Source organism: Girardinichthys multiradiatus, chromosome 5 (assembly GCF_021462225.1).
Source record: "Girardinichthys multiradiatus isolate DD_20200921_A chromosome 5, DD_fGirMul_XY1, whole genome shotgun sequence".
In the NCBI taxonomy this organism is placed as follows: Eukaryota; Metazoa; Chordata; class Actinopteri; order Cyprinodontiformes; family Goodeidae; genus Girardinichthys; species Girardinichthys multiradiatus.
This window is the reverse complement of record NC_061798.1, coordinates 44,629,280-44,650,100: the sequence shown is the minus strand read 5'-3', so window position 1 is coordinate 44,650,100 and position 20,821 is coordinate 44,629,280. Positions and strand designations below refer to the sequence as shown.

General features: G+C 40.2%; 1 protein-coding gene across 3 annotated transcripts in view; it reads right to left on the bottom strand.

Annotated features, from left to right (window-relative positions):
• Positions 1-19,246, bottom strand: part of LOC124868226 — a 31,806-nt gene extending 12,560 nt beyond the window's left edge. For all 3 annotated transcript variants that reach the window (XM_047365199.1, XM_047365200.1, XM_047365201.1), the window contains exons 1-3: positions 19,116-19,246; positions 1,978-2,028; positions 982-1,037 (exon numbers count right to left, since the gene is read on the bottom strand). In XM_047365199.1, the coding sequence (XP_047221155.1) occupies positions 982-1,037; positions 1,978-2,028; positions 19,116-19,202 (194 nt within the window). In that variant the 5' untranslated portion in view covers positions 19,203-19,246. The remainder of the gene's footprint in view (positions 1-981; positions 1,038-1,977; positions 2,029-19,115) is intronic.
• Between the last annotated feature and the right edge of the window lie 1,575 nt (positions 19,247-20,821).

Here is a 20,821-nt window from a genome sequence, read left to right as displayed (position 1 = left end):
AATCCAATGTTCTGATAAAAAGGACTGATATCAATTTTCCATTCCCAACCAATATTTAAAGAAAAGGTAAAAATGTTTGAACTGTTGCAAATAAAACCTGTTTTTCCTGCTGAAGTGTTTCTGTCTTCTGTTTACATGTCATTGTTGTCCTGAAATATTCGCTTCAAACAAAAAATGTTAATGTTCTGAGCAACTCCTGGTGCCGACTATGAGGGAAACATTGGTGGGATGTTGTCACTTCTGTACGTATCTGTTGGAAAAATGTATATAAGTTATCATTGTTCAGTTTAAATTGAAGTTGTACTCTAGCTTAGATGATTCTTATGATTGTTTTATTAGTGTGAAAAAGGGTTTGTGGAAGGTTAATGAATGCGGTCTGGAGTGGATCACTCTCTGGACATGACAAGCGTATACCATATATGGGATTGTCTACACTTTTAGGTTGAAATCTCTGTAAGAATTGGCTGAACCAATTCCCGCTTTTTGCTTGTTGGAATGTGAGTTGTAAATAAAAGGCTGGTGCAAGGACTTACTCTTTGTGAGAAGGAAGTCGCTGTTCTGGCAGAGGACTGTCTCATCCTTGCAAGTCAAGCTTACTTGGTTCATTTGTGTCTTATTTTGCACTGATCTGTATTTATCAGCTTTCTAACTCTAACAGTATCAAACAGTTAAAATTACAAGCTAAAACACACAGAAACTGAGAGATGGCTAATAAATCATTATGAAGTGAAGAGAGGACGGTACGCAACAGTGAAGGTTCAGACGCACACACACACACATTTTTCTGTTTCCGTTTTACACACTGTCCTTTTAGCTGTGATGACAGTCTCGGTGTGATGCCAAAGCACCCCAAGCCATTACCTTAACAAGCTGTTATCTTCCTTTTGCTCATTACACTCTGTTCCTGACTTTATATGATATATCAGTTCCCCTTTTTTGCATTGTCAGAAGTAACAGTTTACAGAGAACTGTCTGTCCTACCTGCATATGTCCTGAGCAGATGGGGTTATCGACGCCCTTGAGGCTGTATTGCTGGCCTGGAAAAAAAAAAATCCTCTATTTTATGCTATTTTTCTTTTCAACAACAGTGTGTCAAGAATCATCATTCTAAATTTCTAATGTTAAGTTCCAGAGAAACATCACACTTTCTGTAGCCATCAACGAGATCCCGGCAAGATTCTGGTTATTTCTGGCATTTTACTTGAAACCATCAACTAACTGGTCAAAGCGTTGGCATTATTGGATTTTCCAGCAGGACAATGATCCCAAACACAAATCAAAGCTGGTTTTAAACTGGTTGAAGCAGGAAAACAGTAGACTTCTGAAATGGCTTGTAAAAAATGTGTGAACTATGTTTAAAAGCCAGGTCCATGACAGGAATACAACCAGCTGAAATTGTTGGTACCAATTCTGATAAGAAGAGTGGTCAAATAAAGAGGCCGAATGAGGCTTGTTGGCTACAAAAAGCGTGTGGTTGAAATACAATTCCCTAAAGGACATATATCCAAAGATCAGTAGGGAAATAATTATATAATATATACATATGAGTGCCTATGATGAGCACATGGGAGCCTCATAATACAGAGCAAACGTTTTAAACCACCCAACATTTCTGTAAATATTTCTACCAAAGAGCCGGAGCTTCTTGTGATTTTTCATAGATAAATGGTTCTTCAGGCTTTCTCAACATCTTTCACATTCATGATTTAGACTTTGGCTGCTTTCCACTCATTTTGTTCCAGTATTTGTACCAGACCATGATGGCATATTTTGCTGTCTGTGTGCAAAAGAAGCGTGCATGACAAAAAGAATAAGCAGACGTAAAAACACGCTTTCCAGCAGATGAAAATGTCTTAATAAACTGAAAAAACCTTTTAGAAAACCTGAAAGACAAACTATTACAATTTTAAAACAAATAAAGGAAAGACATTATGAAGTCTTTATTGAATTGATCAGGTTTTCTTATTTGTGCGTTACCTTGGAAATGTTGCTAGATCGACTGCCTGAGCGCCCAGGAGCTTTCCTCCCCTGCAGGAAGAACAAGACACAGAAAACCATTAGATCCCAACACAAATGTGAAGCTTTAATGGCAGAAAGCAAAGGTGTCGCCTGGGACTTCAAACAGTTCAACAATGAGTCACAAAAAGAAATAACAAAATATTTTTTCCTGCCATTTTTCAGCCTAGATGGGGCTTAATCGCAAAACATTTTATTGTGATGTTAATCCTTCCAGAGCTAACAAAACAATTACCATAAACACTCAAATATTAAGTCTATAAAAATCTAAAGTTCTGGCAAACCAGAAGACTAACACGTGTTGCTTTAACTACACGACCAAAAAAACTGCAAACTTCAATCAGTTTCTTCTTAAAAATGAAACCAGAATCTGTGAACTTTTATTATTCACTTGCAAACAAGATGTTTCCATGGTAATTACTCCTAAAAAATGCCTCCAGCACCAGTGTATAAAAAACCCCAATAAAAACCAAGGTGTTTAATATAGCCGCCTTTTAACACCTCCTGTTTCTTCAGTATCAGTTGTTTCCTGATCCTGCTGTATTTACAGTTTTAAAATCCAACGTCAGAGGTCACATGTCCTCACAATTTCCATGTGATCCTGGCTAAAGCCAGCAATCCTATTAGCCATTTGTCCTGCTCCCGGGGCACCATGCTGCTCATCAGTGTGTTGCTATTTAAAGGCAACTTAAGGAACTTTATCTAGAACTCTCGGAACAGCGATGGTCTCAACTCAACGTTTAGACCTTGAACTCGACTGTCTCCTGATCAACTGTGGCCTGAGCTCCTCTCGGCAGGAGTTAAAGTTTCAGGATTTAGATGACTACTTTAACAGACTTGGTGCACTTCGTGCTGGATCATTAGAAAGTATTTATAGCATGCAGCCATGGTAAAAAGTCAAATGTTCAAAAAGTGTTACTGAAATCTAACCTGAAGAGTACAAACCCACAGCACATATTCTACCCTGTTATTTTTCAATAAACATAGATGAAGCCAAAGGAGAAAGTTTGTGAAAAAACAGTAAACACCCCAAAATGAAAACATTCCCCAGCTTTTTTTTGTTCTGATTAAAAGGTCCCAATCAGTCACGGGTCAGCACCACACCTTTTGTATATTTTTTAAATTATCACCCAGAAAATCTAAAAATGATCCTAAACTGTAATTCTTTGAATGTGACTATTTCTATACAGTATACAGCATTTTTTTTTCTCTTTTTCCTATGTTGTAAATTTGCCTTTACTGTAAAGTATCATTTCTTTTTTGTCAGTTTTCCCCCCACGTTGCTTCTGGTGGATATTTCTATTCTATTCTATTGTATTATAACAGAAAAACACTTGAAGGCACGGGGTGCAGGATATCTCTGCACACAGCAAGACTAAATTCATAATTATATTCTTAAGCATGTATTTACTAAGAGTAGTGATGAAAAATGTGCAGCTTCTGGAGGGAAGTGGGCATTAAAACAGCCTTTTTGCATTACTTGATGGTAGCAGTAAGTAAACTTAATTCAGCTCTTTTTCTTCATAATAGCTGAAGTGAATCACTAGTTAATGTCATTTAAATCCCTCCTCATCATCTCTGAGTGCAGACTGGCTAAATGGATGTCAGCGAGTTTATGTTGAGTATTTGTAATGTTTCTTTGAACGGCCAATCAGAGAGCAGTATCTCAACAGAGCTTCACTGAGTTGTTGAAACACGCTGATAAATTGAATCTCTTTATACACACAAGCACATCCACACTCAAGGTTGCAGCACAGCAAACTGGAAGCCAGAGGATGGTTAGGTGTCTGGGAAGATACTAAATGAAGTCAGAAGGAATGTCAAAATATCTAAATGTTTGGAAATAAAGTTGCCAACAGTGTCTTACTGTCAAAACCTTCAAACAAAAACAGTCTCATATCACTTTCTGCAGTGTCTTCAAAATATATTGTCCTCTTACAGATTTCTTCTGTTTTTGCTTTTTGTTAAACATTAGTGTCTTACATCACCAAACAAATGAAAATTGTATTTATAAAAGGAAAAAAATATCCAAACTATTCTAGGCAATAAGTGAAAATATTATTTCCCCCCTTGTCAAATAATGAAAAAACTGATTAACCATGTTTTTTGGTCCAGTTTCACCATACCCAGTTCTGATTATTGTTAGACCTTTAGAATCAAGAAATCATTTGAATAGAACCTATATGACAACATGAAGTAGGCTGAATGTTATTTATCAGTACTGAAAGGGTCACAAAGGCATTTCTAAGGCTTCGGGATTCCAGAGAACCAGCGTGAGAGTTTATCTGCAGACGAAAACATGGACCAGTAGGGAACTTTATCAGGAGTGGCCGGAGAGTGAATCAGCAACTCATCCAGGAGATCGGAAAAGACAGCAGAACAACAACTAAAGCACTGTAGGCCTTACTTAAGATCAGAGTTCATAGGTCAATGATATGAAAGAAATAACTACATCCATAAGAGATTCCTAAGACTACTACTAACAACATGCCAACAGCAATGCATATCTCACCATTTCATTGGAACACTACGGCAGCATGTTTAATAACAGAGGTTGTCTCCCAAATTCATTGAGATACAAACCATAAGAAAGAAATAAACAGTTTATCACCTCACATATCATGGTGTTATGGTGTCATTTTGAATCTTGAAGACGAGCTTGGTGAACTTTGGACCTTCTAATTTGAAATTCTAACTTAATGGGATGGTCTGATCATTCTGACCTGGAACAGACAACGTCTAACTTCTGAGTACAGCTGGATCTTACTGTAACGTTATACCCAACGTAAGCACGCTTCAGGCGCAAACGGGAAAACTAGTAAGATTAGCTCATCTGGGTGTGATTACAGGGGCATTCCATCTGATTTTACCAGCACCTGCAATCACTGAATTTACAATTCAAGCATCCGCATCAACTTCGGTTTTACTTGTCATCGACCCCCAAGAAACAGAGAGATTATCAGAATCGGGCCAGAATTTATTGGTAGAACCAAAGTGTGGATTTGGATAATTATAAAGTCCTAATTTCTTCCGCAATGGCAAAATTCAGGATGAATCAGCTTGAGAGATTGAATTATGGCATGGACACCGACAACATCCTGACGCTGCTGTCCAGGACGTTTTAACTGTAAGGAGATTAAATTTCTTGGCTTATTTAACACACCTGGAGAAAAACATAAAAACATTATTTAAGAATAACGTTTTCAGAGGAATGTTGGTCATTATTGTTTTTCAGGTTTTGTGGCAGAAGAGAAAATAAAGAGAAATCCTCAGAAAAAACTAAGACAAAAGAAGAAAAACCCTCATTGCTTCGATAACGACAGAAGAAAAATTGTCTTGTTTTTGCTGCTTACTTGTAGTATATCCTTTTTTAATATATCCAATTCTAGGATACAAATTTATCTGTGATCACTTGGTCCCACAAATAAATACTGAGAAAATGAAACTGAGAAAAAACAAGTCCAAAATGGTGTTGTGAAAGTTTCCTGTAGCGACGTATAAGAGGTTGTATTTATGTGTGGGGTGTATTTATCACCCCACACAGCTGCGGTTATTCTCTGGGTAAATCAGAAAAATAAGCAACTGAGACTCTGGCAGCATCTTCTAGGCTGATCAAGAGATTTTTGATTTAAATCAGTAGTCGTGTTTGGAGTCAGAGCGAGCATTACTCTTAACTAACGCCTCCATGTGTCAGAGGTTTACGCTAATATGGAGTTTAGTGTATTTGGGAAAAATCAGTTATTCATCATGAGTCATAAAACAACCAAACTGCCTCTCAACCGAAACCTCTACAATTTTTAAGTTTTATATCCAGTCCAGTTGCATTTTGCTGGAAATGTTTCAAAGTTCTTAAGGACATCTGCACCGACATCTTAACTTGCACAAACAAATTAAATACAACCATAAACCCAGCTGCTTTAAAAGATCTAAACACCATAGTAGAAAAGTACCTCCCACCTCAAATAAACATGCAGAGACCAGCAGTTGATGTTACTGAAGCTCCAAAGTTCCTATTTTCTTGCATGTGTAACTTTTTGAGAAGTATTTTTTTTTTTAAGATATAAATGGCTCAGATGATTTTTGTTCATTTATTTTTGACCCAACAATGTTTTCAGGTTGCTCAGAACAAAACCAGGAAGTATGAGGACACACCAGCTTGCTCAGGTTAGCTAACCTCTTACATTTTAATCTGCATTATGTTTAAATAGAAGAAAGCATGAATTGTTGCTGTGGTTTACTGTCACCTGACAGAGCAAATACAGCTGTTTCCTTCTGTAAAAGGCTCGTCCCATCTGCAACCGACCCACTTCAGAGTTCAGAGTTCAAATCAGAACTATCACAATCTTTATCTATGTTATGAAAATTATAAATTAGTTCTATTTAATGTGTTATGAAATTGATCAAATCAGTGCTTAAAATCCAGAAGAAAAGTTGTAATCAAATACTGACGAGAACTTTGAACAAACCAAAAAATAGATCTCTGCACCAGAGATGTGGAGATCATGTGCTTGAAGGAAAGATCAAAAGTAAAACTCATTCATTATAAGTGAGAAGTGTTGCAAAAAGCTGGCTTCCTGCAGATTTCTTTAAAATAATAACACGTTTCCAGTTCACAATATTTATAGATTGTTTCCCGCAGTTCTAATATGTTCTGGATATGCAAGTATGGACCATGTCCCTTTAAAATGCTTGCTCATTAGTCAGATTGATTATCTGCAAAGTAGAAAAGATTATGAAACAAGATAAAACCGAGTCTGGCTGCCGACTGGGTGTTGTGTTAAACAGCTGTTTCACAGTTTTGTTTTTGCATCAGCACTAACTTAGATCAGCTCTACTTCAAAATCTGTCACAAATAGACCACTTATTCTACACTACATATAGATTCTTTAAAGTAGAGATTCAGAGGTTACTTGTTTGTGAAAATAACAAATAAAAATAGTAGCTTTGCTTTGTTTGGTATCTGAACCAGAACTAACTAAAGGAAACAAAGGTCCAGTTTCAAACTCTGGAATAAAGTTGCTTTGATGCCAGAAAAGCTGTGAAATGGCCCATTTTAATTGTTGAATAGTTGTACATTCACATATGCATTTTCAGCCAGTATCTCAAAAACCACAATAGTTAGAGCTGGTGTTGAGTCCAATGTGTGTTCAAAATAAATCCATTAGAAATGCACCTCAGCCACTTTTCTATCAAAAGCCCTGGGATTGAAATCCCCAGGATTCGTTTCACCCGGGTAAAAGGAATCCTGTGGATTTTGGTGCCGTCTGTTTCCCTTGCTCAGAAAGGCCAGGAATCATTTATTTAAATCAGACGTATGTCGTATGAAGAAGTTGTGAAAAAAAACTGCAGCACACCTTCAGTCCAGCATTATTCATTTACTCGCTTTAAAAGATTCTTGGCTAAAAAAATATTTTTTGTTTCAACTGATAAATAATAGATTATGAGCAGCTTTAGAGTTATACAGTTGATAAATTCATTCCATCATTCCTTAAGTTACACTGGATCTACAAGCAGGAAAAGTTTAAATCATTAGTTTACATTTAATTTGTTACCAACTTGCATCTGGCCAGAGTTGTTGCTTTACAACTGCATGATTCATTTACAATAAACGCTGATGAACACGCTTTTCTTTTATTATCATCAGGCAAACTCATATCAGATAACTACAAAATATAATAGTACAATTATTAATTAGAATAAAAGAAAAACAGATAATCAGTCCAGAAGTACAGGGAATTAAAACCATGAATGTCTAATTATAACCAAATATTTATATAAAGTAGAAGATGTGTAGACAGTGGAGCAGATGATGGCAGGAGGATAACTGAGCTTCTGGAAAACTGCATCCAAACCTGGAACTGTGGTCTCTCCTCCTGCAGAGTCGTCTGCATAAAACTATGAAAAATTAAAATATTAAAGAGTTCATACACCACTAAGTAAGGTTTACAAGAAAAAACAGTCTTGGGGAAATGTGTATTTTTATGTACAAGGAAATTTTTAAGTGCTCTGATCCTCAGCACTGCATTAAAATATTTCTCTTACAGGACTGTGGCGAAACTGTTTATAATTAATACCTACAACAACTTAAATTGTGAAAAGTTTCAGCCTAAAAAATATTACATTTTATATTCTGGTACTTGCAGTTATTCACTGCATACCTACTAAAAGCTATATTTTCACTTTCAGCTGCTACAAACAGATAACAGGTAGCTGGAAATTCCAGAGTGCCGGGTAGAGAAAAGGCTGTGGTTAGTGGGGAAGTCCCAGGCCAACTGTCTGGTTAGCTTATTTTATCTTAGCACAGAGATTGCACAGATGACGTTTTGAGGTCTACTTTCTCACTTAAAAAGATCTTAAAACTACTTTTTGTGATAAATGATTGGTATAAACACAATAAATCTGTATACTCACCGTCGCCATTACTGCAGCTGGTGGTGCCATGCCTTGCTGCACACAACGTTGGTCTTTTAACAATCCTGGGAAAATCTAAAAAGTCCTTCCTCAGACAAGGACCTTTTACCTGTGAAATTAAAGCCCCAGGAAAGTGAAATCACCCGGGTAAATTTGTAGCAAAATGCTCCTTGGGCTTTCAAAAGCCCAGGGTTTTCCACAAACAAAGGAAAAGGGGCTCTTGTTTTTAGAAATATACATTCTTAAGAACAGAGAATAAAGAATAAAGTTTGCAAACTAAAACAATTTTCCTACTGTTTTCTTTTTTCAATACTCAATATCAAGACTGATAAAAGAATGCTTTTCCAAACTTTTTGAGACTGCAGAGGAATGCTGAATTCACAGTTCATTTGCACAACAAACTACAGATTGAATTAGTAGCCTTTATTTGACACATCCCAGCTGTATGTTAGCCTTAGATGGTTTCGGTTATTCAACTCTGCACCTCACACATAACAAATGAGGCCAGAGTAAGATTTCAGTTTCATTTTAATGCTTTCCCAGGCTCACATTTCTGGATGATTACATCTAAATTTCATTAAACGGTTCTAGAAACCCACTAGATCAATGCCCATGGCTATGGGTCCATCACCTACGGTTTAAAGTCCTTACCAGATGCCAGAAGCACCAGAGTGACTGGAGGTTTTTTAGCTACAAAGAACAGTAAAGGCACCACTGTCCCTACCCCATCTGTCACTGGGCACTGCCTATCAGCTGGCTCCAAGAAGGGAACTACACTTTTTTGCTTATAAGTAATACAACCTCAACAGTTTGGAAACATCTCCATCTGCCGTGGAGTGAGCACCACTGATCGCTCTTGTTAGGAGTGCTGGTCTTGGCCCGGTGGTATCTCAGTGGGATTCTCCGTGTGAAAAAAAGGGTTAATTGAAAAAAAGGTCCTAGCTTGCAGTCGACAAGCTATGAGCTGCATGTCGACTGTTGGCTGGCTACTTGAGCAGAAAGTCCAATTCAATAACTGGATAATATCTCGTTATACTTTTGTTACTTTATCAAGAACAAAACATCAAAATGTTAGAATATTTTGTGCATTTTGAATTGTTTTATTTATGTTTAAAATAAACAAAACACTTAAACGAACTCAGGGATTCAGCATTTCTGCAGTTTTCTGCAAGTGTGCTCCAGACTAATGGAGCATAAGAACTGAATGTTGCATCCCAATGTTTGGTTCTGATTCTGGGTATGCAAATATAAAAGCAGTTATGCCATGTTATACCATGGTATTTTTAATTATGATACTCATACACCGACAGTCTGGCCCCAGCATGACCCAACTGGGAAGCAATAATCAACATCAAGCAGAATAATTTTCACCAACACAGCGTGAAAGTGGGGGGATTCAGAGATCCGAAAACCAGTTGTACCCTTGATTTTCTATAGGTGTCCAATGTTTCTTTGTAACAGCCTACTAGCTTCAAAATGATAGCTAATCCAAGAAACAACATGAAAATATGCATCTTTTTCTTACATAAATGCCACTGAAACCCTATTGCTTGCTTACTCTAGACATGGACATTTGTCAGAAATTACGTTTTGTATTTTTCCAGGCTGCATATAACCCTGTATAATTTAAAACAAAGTTCCGATTACCTTTGCAGTCAAAGACCAAAGGTACAGATGGCTAGCAGCGTTATAAACTATAAATGTAAAATAGAAGTAAACAAGAATAATTCGTGAAGAAACAGAATGTCACAAATTCACATTAAAAAACTCAACACGTCTTGTTTCAGAGTAGATGTGTCTCTCTTACCCGAGTGTCTGCGACTTTAATTAATGCTCTGAGTCAGAGACACAGCAGAGACTTTCCAGAGTGTGTGTGGACATGTGCAATCTTGTGCTGAGGGGGATTATAGGTGCTGTGGCGTGGACCAACGGATATATTCTGGTTCCACCTCCAGCCGCATTTAGACGAGCACCCAGGAAGCTGTGATAGCAGGCTTTCTATTTGTCCAACATTTGCAACATTTAAAGAGGTTTAGCTTTAAAGAATAATGCATGTTTGAAAAAGAACAAAGGTCTTTGTAGTGGATCTTTAATATCCAGTTTAGTAGAACGGACCAGAACTCTTAAAAACACAATTGGGTCAGATTTTAGTGGCTTCACTGTGGCAACTGGAGATTTTGTTTGCATAAATAATATCCCATAAACTGAAGCTTTTCCAATAGAATCACTCTGTACACTTGGCAAATGAATGCATTACCAATATTAATGTTGGGACATGCATGGGAGAAACCGCCTTTTCAAATTTACAAGAAAACTTTATAGGTTCTGACAAGGCAATGAAAATATATCATTAAACAAAAATAAGCATAAGGCTTGTTGTACTACTTAAATAGTTTTATACAATTTGTATTAAACACTTGATAATGTGAAAATGCCACAGTTTCCACACTGTGCTATTGTGGACTAAACTCAAAATATTTGTGCAATGGGGCGCGGTGCGGTGCGTGGTGTAGCAGTAGAGAGCATGACCCATTTACAGAGTCCTCAGTCCCGACCTGGATACCTCTGCTGCTTGTCTTCCCCCTCTCTCCAGCCCACTTCCTGTCTGCCTACCTAAAAAAAAAATATTAGGACCACTAGTGTTGCAAAGAAATATTTGTACTTAAAATCTTAGCTGTATTTTTATTTTTTCACTTATTTATGTTCAGAAGCAGACAGCCTCTGAATTTCATTACCAATGTTGTGAAACATACTTCAGCTTTATATGGAGGAAGTTGTATGAGGGTGGACTGTAAAGACTGATGGATCATCTCTGTATTTGTAATACTGAATACTACATTAGTCCATGCAAGTGTCTTCAGCAGATCCTCAATGAAGCACTGAGGGATCTGCTGAAAGACAAAAAAAGAGATAATTTTGCTCCAGTGTTAGCTTCTCTCTAGAATGAGGTTTTAAATTCTTCTTCTAAAATGCAAAGATTTAAATGAGCAGCTTTGCAGTGTAGGAAAAAACTCAAGAATGTTTTTTTTCTCAGATTGAAGGATTACTTGGGGTTCCTGAAGTTTCTATGAATAAATGAGTGACAGGAAGTTAATTTATCAGGTTCCTCTCCAGTGGAACCAACTCACAGTTTTGCTGCCCAGTCAGGCATAAGTGCTTTCTTGTTTAATGAACTGAATCTGAGTCTGTTTTAAATAGATTGAATTTATATTTAACTTGATTTAATTCTGAATCTTACTGTATTTGATTAAATTTTATGCGCATGTAATGGTATTTCAATTAAAACTGTCTTTAGGTTTTGTTGTGAATTTGAGCTTGATAAATAAAAGTATTGCAATGCAGTTTAATAAAATTACAAAATCAACTAATGTTGACCCAAAGATAGGACAAACACGTAAAACGTTTATACGAATGGGAAGGTAGGAGATCTACTCGTACTCGTACTCGTCGTCTTCCGCTTATCCGGGACCGAGTCGCGGGGGCAGCAGACTCAGCAAAGACGCCAAGACGTCCCTACTCTCCAGACACCTCCTCCAGCTCCTCCGGGGGGAGCCCAAGGCGTTCCCAGGCCAGCCGAGAGACATAGTCCCTCCAGCGTGTCCTGGGCCGTCACCTGGGCCTCCTCCCGTTGGGACGTGCCTGGAACACCTCCTGAGGAAGGCGTCCAGGAGGCATCCGGTATAGATGCCCGAGCCACCTCAACTGGCTCCTCTCGATGTGGAGGAGCAGCGGCTCTACTCCGAGCACCTCCCAGATGTGCCGAGCTCCTCACCCTATCTCTAAGGGAGTGCCCGGCTACCCTACGGAGGAAGCTCATTTCAGCCGCTTGTATCCAGGATCTCGTTGTTTCGCTCATGACCCAAAGTTCATGGCCATAGGTGAGGGTAGGAACGTAGACCGACTGGTAAATTGAGAGCTTCGCTTCTCGGCTCAGCTCTCTCTTCACCACAACGGACCGGCGCAGTGCCCCCATTACTGCGGCAGCCGCACCAATCTGTCTGTCGATCTCCCGCTCCATTTTTCCCCCACTCGTGAACAAGACTCCGAGATACTTAAACTCCTCCACTTGAGGCAGGAAATCCCCTCCAACCTGAAGAGGACAAGCCACGCTTTTCCGGTCGAGTACCATGGCCTCGGACTTGGAGGAGCTGATCTTCATCCCAGCCGCTTCACACTCGGCTGCGAACCGCCCCAGCGCATGCTGTAGGTCTTGGCTAGAGGGGGCCAGCAGGACCACGTCATCTGCAAAAAGAAGAGACGAAATCCACTGGTCCCCAAACCAGACACCCTCTGGCCCTTGGCTGCGTCTAGAAATCCTGTCCATAAAAGTTATGAACAGGACCGGTGAGAAAGGGCAGCCCTGCCGGAGTCCAACATGCACCGGGAACAGGTCCGACTTAGTGCCAGCAATGCGAACCAAACTCCTGCTCTGCTCGTACAGGGCCCCCGATTCCATACTCCTGGAGCACCCCCAACAGGGCATCACGAGGGACACAGTGGAATGCCTTCTCCAGGTCCACAAAACACATGTGAACCGGTTGGGCAAACTCCCATGAACCCTCGAGCACCCAGTAGAGGGTATAGAGCTGCTCCAGTGTTCCACGGCCGGGATGAAAACCACACTGCTCCTCCTGAAGCCGAGGTTCGACTATCGGCCGGACTCTCCTCTCTGGACTCTCCTCTCCAATACCCTGGTGTAGGCCTTACCAGGGAGGCTGAGGAGTGTGATCCCCCTGTAGTTGGAACACACCCTCCGGACCACCACCCCAGTCTGCCAGCCCAGAGGCACTGTCCCCGACCGCCACGCAATGTTGAAGAGGCGTGTCAACCATGACAGCCCAACAACATCCAGAGACTTGAGGTACTCAGGGCGGATCTCATCCACCCCCGAAGCCTTGCCACCGCGGAGCTTTTTAACCACCTTGGTGACTTCAGCCTAGGTGATGAAAGAGTCCAACCCCGAGTCCCCAGCCTCTGTTTCCACCACGGAATGCGTGATGGCAGGATTGAGGAGATCCTCGAAGTACTCCTTCCACCGCCCGATAATGTCCTCAGTTGAGGTCAGCAGTCTCCCACCCCTACTATAAACATTGTTGGCGAAGCACTGCTTCCCCCTCCTGAGGCGCCGGATGGTTTGCCAGAATCACTTCAAGGCCAACCGGGTCCTTCTCTATGGCCTCACCGAACTCCTCCCAGGCCCGAGTTTTTGCCTCTACCACAGCCCGGGCAGCAGCACGCTTAGCCTCACGGTACCCGTCAGCCGCCTCTGGAGTCCCACAACACGACCACAGCCGATAGGACTCCTTCTTCAGTTTGACAGCATCCCTTACTGCCGGTGTCCACCACCGGGTTCTAGGATTGCCGCCGCGACAGGCACCGCAGACCTTACGGCCGCAGCTATGGGCAGCAGCATCGACAATAGATGCGGCGAACATGGTCCACTCTATGTCTCCAACATCCCCCGAGATCTGGTCAAAGCTCTCCCGGAGGTGGGAGTTAAATACATCCCTGGCCGAGGGCTCCGCCAGGCGTTCCCAGCAAACCCTCACTATGCGCTTGGGCCTGCCAAGTCTGTCTGGCTTTCTCCTCCTCCAGTGGATCCAACTCACCACCAGGTGGTGATCAGTGGACAGCTCAGCCCCTCTCTTCACCCGAGTGTCCAAAACATGCGGCCGAAGGTCTGATGATACGACAACAAAGTCGATCATCGACCTCTTGCCTAGGGTGTCCTGGTGCCAAGTGCACTGATGGACACCCTTATGTTTGAACATGGTGTTCATTATGGACAATCCGTGACTAGCACAGAAGTCCAATAACAAAACACCACTCAGATTCAGATCGGGGAGGCCATTCCTCCCGATCACGCCTCTCCAGGTGTCACTGTCATTTCCCACGTGGGCGTTGAAGTCCCCCAGCAGAATAATGGAGTCCCCGGGAGGGGCACTGTCCAGCACCCCCGACAGGGACGCCAAGAAGGCCGGGTACTCTGCACTGCCACTCGGCCCGTAGGCTGAAATGATAGTCAGAGACCTCTCCCCAACCCGAAGGCGCAGGGATACGACCCTCTCATCCACTGGGATAAACCCCAACACGAGACGGCTGAGCTGGGGGACAACAGGCAAACCCACACCAGCCTGACGCCTCTCCCCGTGGGCCACTCCAGAGTAGAAAAGAGTCCAACCCCTCTCAAGGAGATGGGTTCCAGAGCCCACGCTGTGCGTGGAGGCGAGCCCGACTATTTCTAGTCGATATCTCTCGACCTCCTGCACAAGCTCAGGCTCCTTCCCTCCCAGCGAGGTGACATTCCACGTCCCTAGAGCCAGCCTAAGCATCTGGGGATCGGGTTGCTGAGGTCTCCACCTTTGTCCGCCACCCAATCCTCTTTGCACCGGTCGGAGATCTAATGTGCTCTCATTTGCTCTGTGGAATAGTAAAAACCCAAACTAACCAGAAGTTCAGGGTAAAGCTGCCTATAACTTCATTTATAACTGGACCTGAAAAGTAACATATATAAAGATGTAATGAATAGAAGGATTGGTTGCTGACTAGTCAACCTGGTTTGTATAGGTGGACTTGGTAGTTTTTAGGTTTGCTTGCATGGACTACAAATCTGATGAACTAATGCCTTTAATGTTACAATCTGACTTAATGGCACATTCTAATGCAAGGGCAAAACTTTGGGTCTAGTAATGGGCTCTCTGCCTATTTATTTATTTATTGAATGTTTTTTGTAAAAGGAATCAGGCTACTTTTGACGTTCCGGTATTAGAAAAACATTATATATTATTAGATTATTATAAAGGTTTTACTGTGATATATTTAACTTTCCTGTTTTCTTTCTATTTACTCTGCAGCTTTTCTGTTCCACATCAGTTCAACAGTTAATAAAAGGTTCTTTTTCTAACGCAGTACCAGATATTTTACATTTTAGAGCACCTTCATGTTCATGAGTGCTTTATTTCGGTGTTTCGGGGGTCTGGAACGGATTAATTCTATTTTAATTCATTTCAATAAGAAAAATGGATTCCACATATGAATAATGCCAGTTCCATGGAACAAATTAAATTATGAAGTAGATGTACCACCAGGGACGTTTTAAGGTCTTGAAACATTGGATACTTTAGCCAGGACCCTAAATAGTTTAATTCAAGTGACCTACTTCCTAAGTAATTTACAATTAAACTAATATAGGATATGTTGGACCAGTTCTCTGCCTTGGCTGGGTTTTCACTGAATGTAAATTATTGTAAATCAAACAAAAAAGGTTCACATTCATTTTACTTGTTTTTATTTATTATTTTTGTTAGAAGTTGAAGTAAAGGATGAAGAAAATAAGTTTACAATTGATGACATTTTTTTTTTTCTGAAGCAGATAATGACACATTTTGTGATGTTTAGAAAAAAATCTAAGTTTCTGCTCAGTCTGACAACAATTGTTCCTAAACTGAGAGAAATTATGTTTACTGTAGGTCAACTAAATGAGCTTCTTTCTCATTTACATAAATTACATTTAAAATGTTTCTGTAGATAAAAAAGCGTTTACTTGTAGTGTATAAAGCCTTATCCTGGACCTTTCCTGGACTCTCATCTTTTGTCCTGTTATCAGTACTAATATTACAGTAATTAATAAATATATGCATACAGGGGTATGTATGTATTAACTTGAGTAAAACTGTATTCTTGTTTAAGGACATTTTTTTTCTCTCCTTTGTCTTACTGTCACCAGTAGATATTTTACCGGCCGATTAAACATCAGGTTATGTTGCTGGTAAATGAAAATAAAGAAAATCAACAAGTTATTCATGCAAGATATTTTTGTAAATTGGAATGATGAGATTTTATTTGGGGGTTATTTTTGAATGGATCATGTTGTTGGGGGGGTCATAACTAGGAATAGATACCGAATTCTGTACTTTTATTGGTACCAACCAAATTCCGTCTGTACTACCGAGTACCGATTTACGTAAAATCAAACAGTACCATGTTTCGGTACCTAAACGCATCATTGCGACCCTGAGGGAGTGGAAGAGTGGGCGATTTTCCATGCCGGACACGAACACAGCATTGCACGCACAAGAGCGTAATGACGTCGGTAGCCGCTGGCGCCTTCAACAATGTATGGCTGATAGAAAGCACTGGAAAGTAAGGCTCCACTTTTCAAAACACGATGCAGATTACGCTCTCTGCAATATTCGTGATGCAAAGTGCACGGCCAGCAGCAGGAATACTTCTAATCTAAGGAGGCATCTGGTTGAACACCAGATCTTTGTCAAGGATGAAGCGTGCACAATTTTCGTCAGCCTCAGGTCTACAGCTACAACTCCTTCATTCAGCATCGTTAGCCCGCCTGCATACTAGCGACTCGCCGTCTGCAGCCAGCGACATGGGAGAAGAAATGTTTGAAACAGCTGAGATGTTGTTTTCATATATTTATTAAAGTTTATATATTGAGAAATAAATTTGTTAAATTTTAAAAATTGGAGATTTTATTATTAAACAAATTAACACAAACAGTCACAGAAGTACTGACACGCCCCACTACCCCCCACCTCCACCACCTTCCCCAGAAATTGTGCTAATGGTCCAATCAAAATCATTCTAGTGACAGCTGATGTTGCAACTTTTCTTGATGAGTATTATTTTTTGGCAAAATATCAGCTATAACACTCATGTTTACAATAAATCTGAGCAACATAAAAAGAACAGATCACTTTAGAATATTAGGATGTCAACTAAGATTTGTTCATATCTCACAATATAAAAAAAATGAAGTGATGCAACCATCACTTGGGGAACAATTAAAATCAGCCACTTTAGCCGTTGATCAGCTCTGAGAAGATTTTTTCAGGTTCCCCTCCTTTAGAACCAGCTGTCATCCAAGAACCCACTAAAACTGTTGCTCAGATGGCCTCTAGTTGTGCTTCCACTGGCTGCTGGAAAACTCACTGACCTCTTTTCATTAATATGCAGCCTTTAGTTACTTCCCACTTGATTTATGCATCATAAAAATTTTTTTGGTGTCTTTAATTATTAGTTTTTTTTTTATATAGTAGTCTTGACCCAGCGCTTCCGTGTTAGTCTGTACCTTTGTTGTCCTCTCAAACCCAAACCTGTTGATGGCCCTTCAGTCATTCTCGACCTTTTTGTCTTGTAAAGGTCTTGAGATATGTTTTGTTGTTGAATGCTATATAAACAAAATGATTTAAAGTCGAGCTGGATAAAAATTATAAACTAAACTTTGTTTTGACTTATAGACACCAAATACATTGAAAATATTACAATAAGAAGTGGCTGTGGCCATAGAGATCTCAGAGTTTTTCTTTTTTGCTACCTTCTGCTTCTGCTACAAAACTAATAATAAATATTAAAAAAAAATACTACTCAAATGTTTGAGCAATGATCAAATAATGTTACTTTATCTCATACTGCACTATGCAGACGCTCTGTCTGCACTGAATAATTTCCATTAGTGTACTGAATGCTTGGCTGCCACCTGAGGGAGATTCAACCTACTTTCTGTATAATTCAGCTAATGATTATTTGATCACTATAGGGCTCTCATAGACTGTGTGCTGAGACATTAAACTTTCAGCCCTAAATGGTGGGGCGGTCCAGGATGTATCAGGACCGATATATTTTTAGACACACAAACATATAAAAGGCAAAACAAGAAATATAGCTTAAGGGAAATAGACCACAAACTTAAAGTAAAGTAAAGTTTTTGGTCCACTTTTTTACCTTTAAATAGAAGCCAATAGAATCAGATACCATTGTAGAGAAAGCAAGACCTAAAACCAGGGAACCAGGACAGGACGTTATTTTTAGTCTATTGTTGTCGGTGAATTGTCTTTGCCCGTCTAAAAATACAGTTTAATCTCTGACTATTTGACCTGCTTGAACAGAGAAATGCACCGTGGGATTTGTATTAACAGTTATGAAAGCCCTGACAATTTTTAGCGGTTGTGTTATCCAACTATCCGATGTTGTAATTCTGAAATCAGGAGTGCTTCAAGCCTGATGCCATCAATCAAAGAATCTCTTGTCGGAGTTAAATAACAGAACACAACAAACAACCTTCCACCTCCAGTCTGATCTTAATGTTGTTAAGGTGCATCAGGAACAGCCCACAATCAGAGACTTTATAAAATGTCAATATTCAAGGAACTCAGCTGGAATGATGACCTTAGGGGCTTCTTCTTGCTGCCTACACTCAACCTTCTCTGCAACTAGACAAAAACACTTCGCAGCCTCATGCATTTTTAATGCATCGTGGGATGATATGAGGTTACACAACATGAAATGAAGCAACGCTGCCTCATGTGGAGTTCTTTGACATTCTGTGACTATTTTGCTTTGAGTCGTGATAGGATGTGACCAGAACTGTTATCTTAGAACAGCCTTCGCTATCAATAAAAACAAAAAAGCAGATCAATGCTGTCCATGTGAGTCATGAGTCAAGTGTAAAAAGTACAAAAGTAAGTCAGCTGAAATTAAAGGCAAATCAAAGCCCTACCGTACGTATTCTGGTTCCTTACTTTCAAAAAACACAGATGACTTCTTTAGAAATAATAAAGCTTTAAAAAAAAATGACCAAAGTTAATTTTTTTTCTAAGACAGAAACATTTGCACACAGCTTCCATGAGTTTGACGGATGTTTGAAAACAGAGCTATGGAGGTCAGAACTTCACCTCATTCTTGTCTTTGGAGCGTGGAGCACTCTTTCCATTGCGGGATGTCTCTCTTGCTGGGACCACAGTTATTTGCTGTACTGGCATGCTGCTGTTTCCAAGCAACGCTCCGGTGCTACTCCCGCAGCATTCCCATCACGCCGGCTGCCCCCTGGATCCTCCTGTCCTGTCTGCAGGCTAATTTTGAAAGAAATTCGACGCCCGCTCCTGGATTGCTCTCCCTTATTAGCCCAATCCGGATCATCAGAAGCAACGAGCAACGGAGACAAAACGGGATCAGATCACTGAGGCAGCAAGAAGACAGCTCAGAGGATGGTGGGGTGTGAGGTCGTCATGGCGACTGGGAATCTACTCAACAGTGCGCACCGTTTGATGCTCTTCCTACACTGTCCTGCTGGTAGACGGAGAAGAGAGGAAGAGTTGAGAGTGGTAAACAAGAGAGCAGGGAAAAAGTGTGTTGTTGTGAAACGTGTGTGTGGTGTGTGTCCTGAGAGGGCGGGCCCAGGATTTTGTCGTACTCCATGTATACCAGGCATAAGGTCCAGAAGGATTAAGACTTAGACTAACCCCAATCTCCTCCTCTGACTAGTGGTGTAGTTAATAAGCTTACACAACTTGTTCATATGGACAACACACACACACACACACCGACCCACACACACACACACAGCTTTACTGGTTGCTGACTCCCTGCAGTGAAGCAATATGCAACACCTTCTCTCTTCTGTTCTGCCAGGTTAGAAAAAGGAATGAAGGCACATTACTCATCCAACTGGACACAAAGTAAAAAGCTAACACAACGAAAGTGGGCAGCCACATTAAGTGTGTGTGGACGGTGAAGGGTTAATCCTGTTTTACAACTGCCTCAGGACATGAGGATTATAACTGATATAATAGGAAACTGGGAGAGTCAAAGGGATGACTAAACAGCAGGGACACGGGGGTTAAGATGCGCACAGTGTCCCAAAAACAGATCAGAAATGTTGGTCTTGAAGTAAATCTGGGGTTCTCAAAATTATTTTTACTAAGTTTGCATACACACTACAGGTAAAATAAATAGCACTTTATGCCTATAATTGTTTTTTTGGGACCTCAAGTTGCTTTAATTTTTGACAGTAAATTTTAATTTTATTATTTTAATCTTAGAAATAATAATTTAATCTTGATCAACCAAATTATTTTTTATTCATTTGCTGTAAATTCTGAGTAAAAAACAAAAACAATTGACTCACTTCCTGCATCTAATTTCCTGAAAATACAACTAAAAGTGCATGTAGAGTGCCCAAATGTTTTCCATCAACCTTATCATGGATCAATGTACGTTTTTAGCTACTATGAGTCAACCATCTTTTACTGCAACTGGCACTGCAGGTATTTCAGGGTATAATTTTTTCCACGTCTGAGAGGAAGTAAAGGACTGCACAGCGAAAATGTAACGCATTTAGGCAGCTGCAGAAGCACTGGTTCTGTCAGCCACCACACAGAAGAGAAGTGGTCAGACAAAAAACATGTAATTTGTTGAAAAAATCACCCACTCAGTAGTAATTAGGCCAAAATTGTACAGAAACTTTTTACATTTTGTATTTAAGATGAAAACCTTCTGTGTCTATAAATATGTTTTATCCAGAACTCCTCAAAAGGCATAGCTTTACTTTCACCTGGTTCAAATGTTGCATCTTAAGCACCTATTGCTATCCGATTATAAT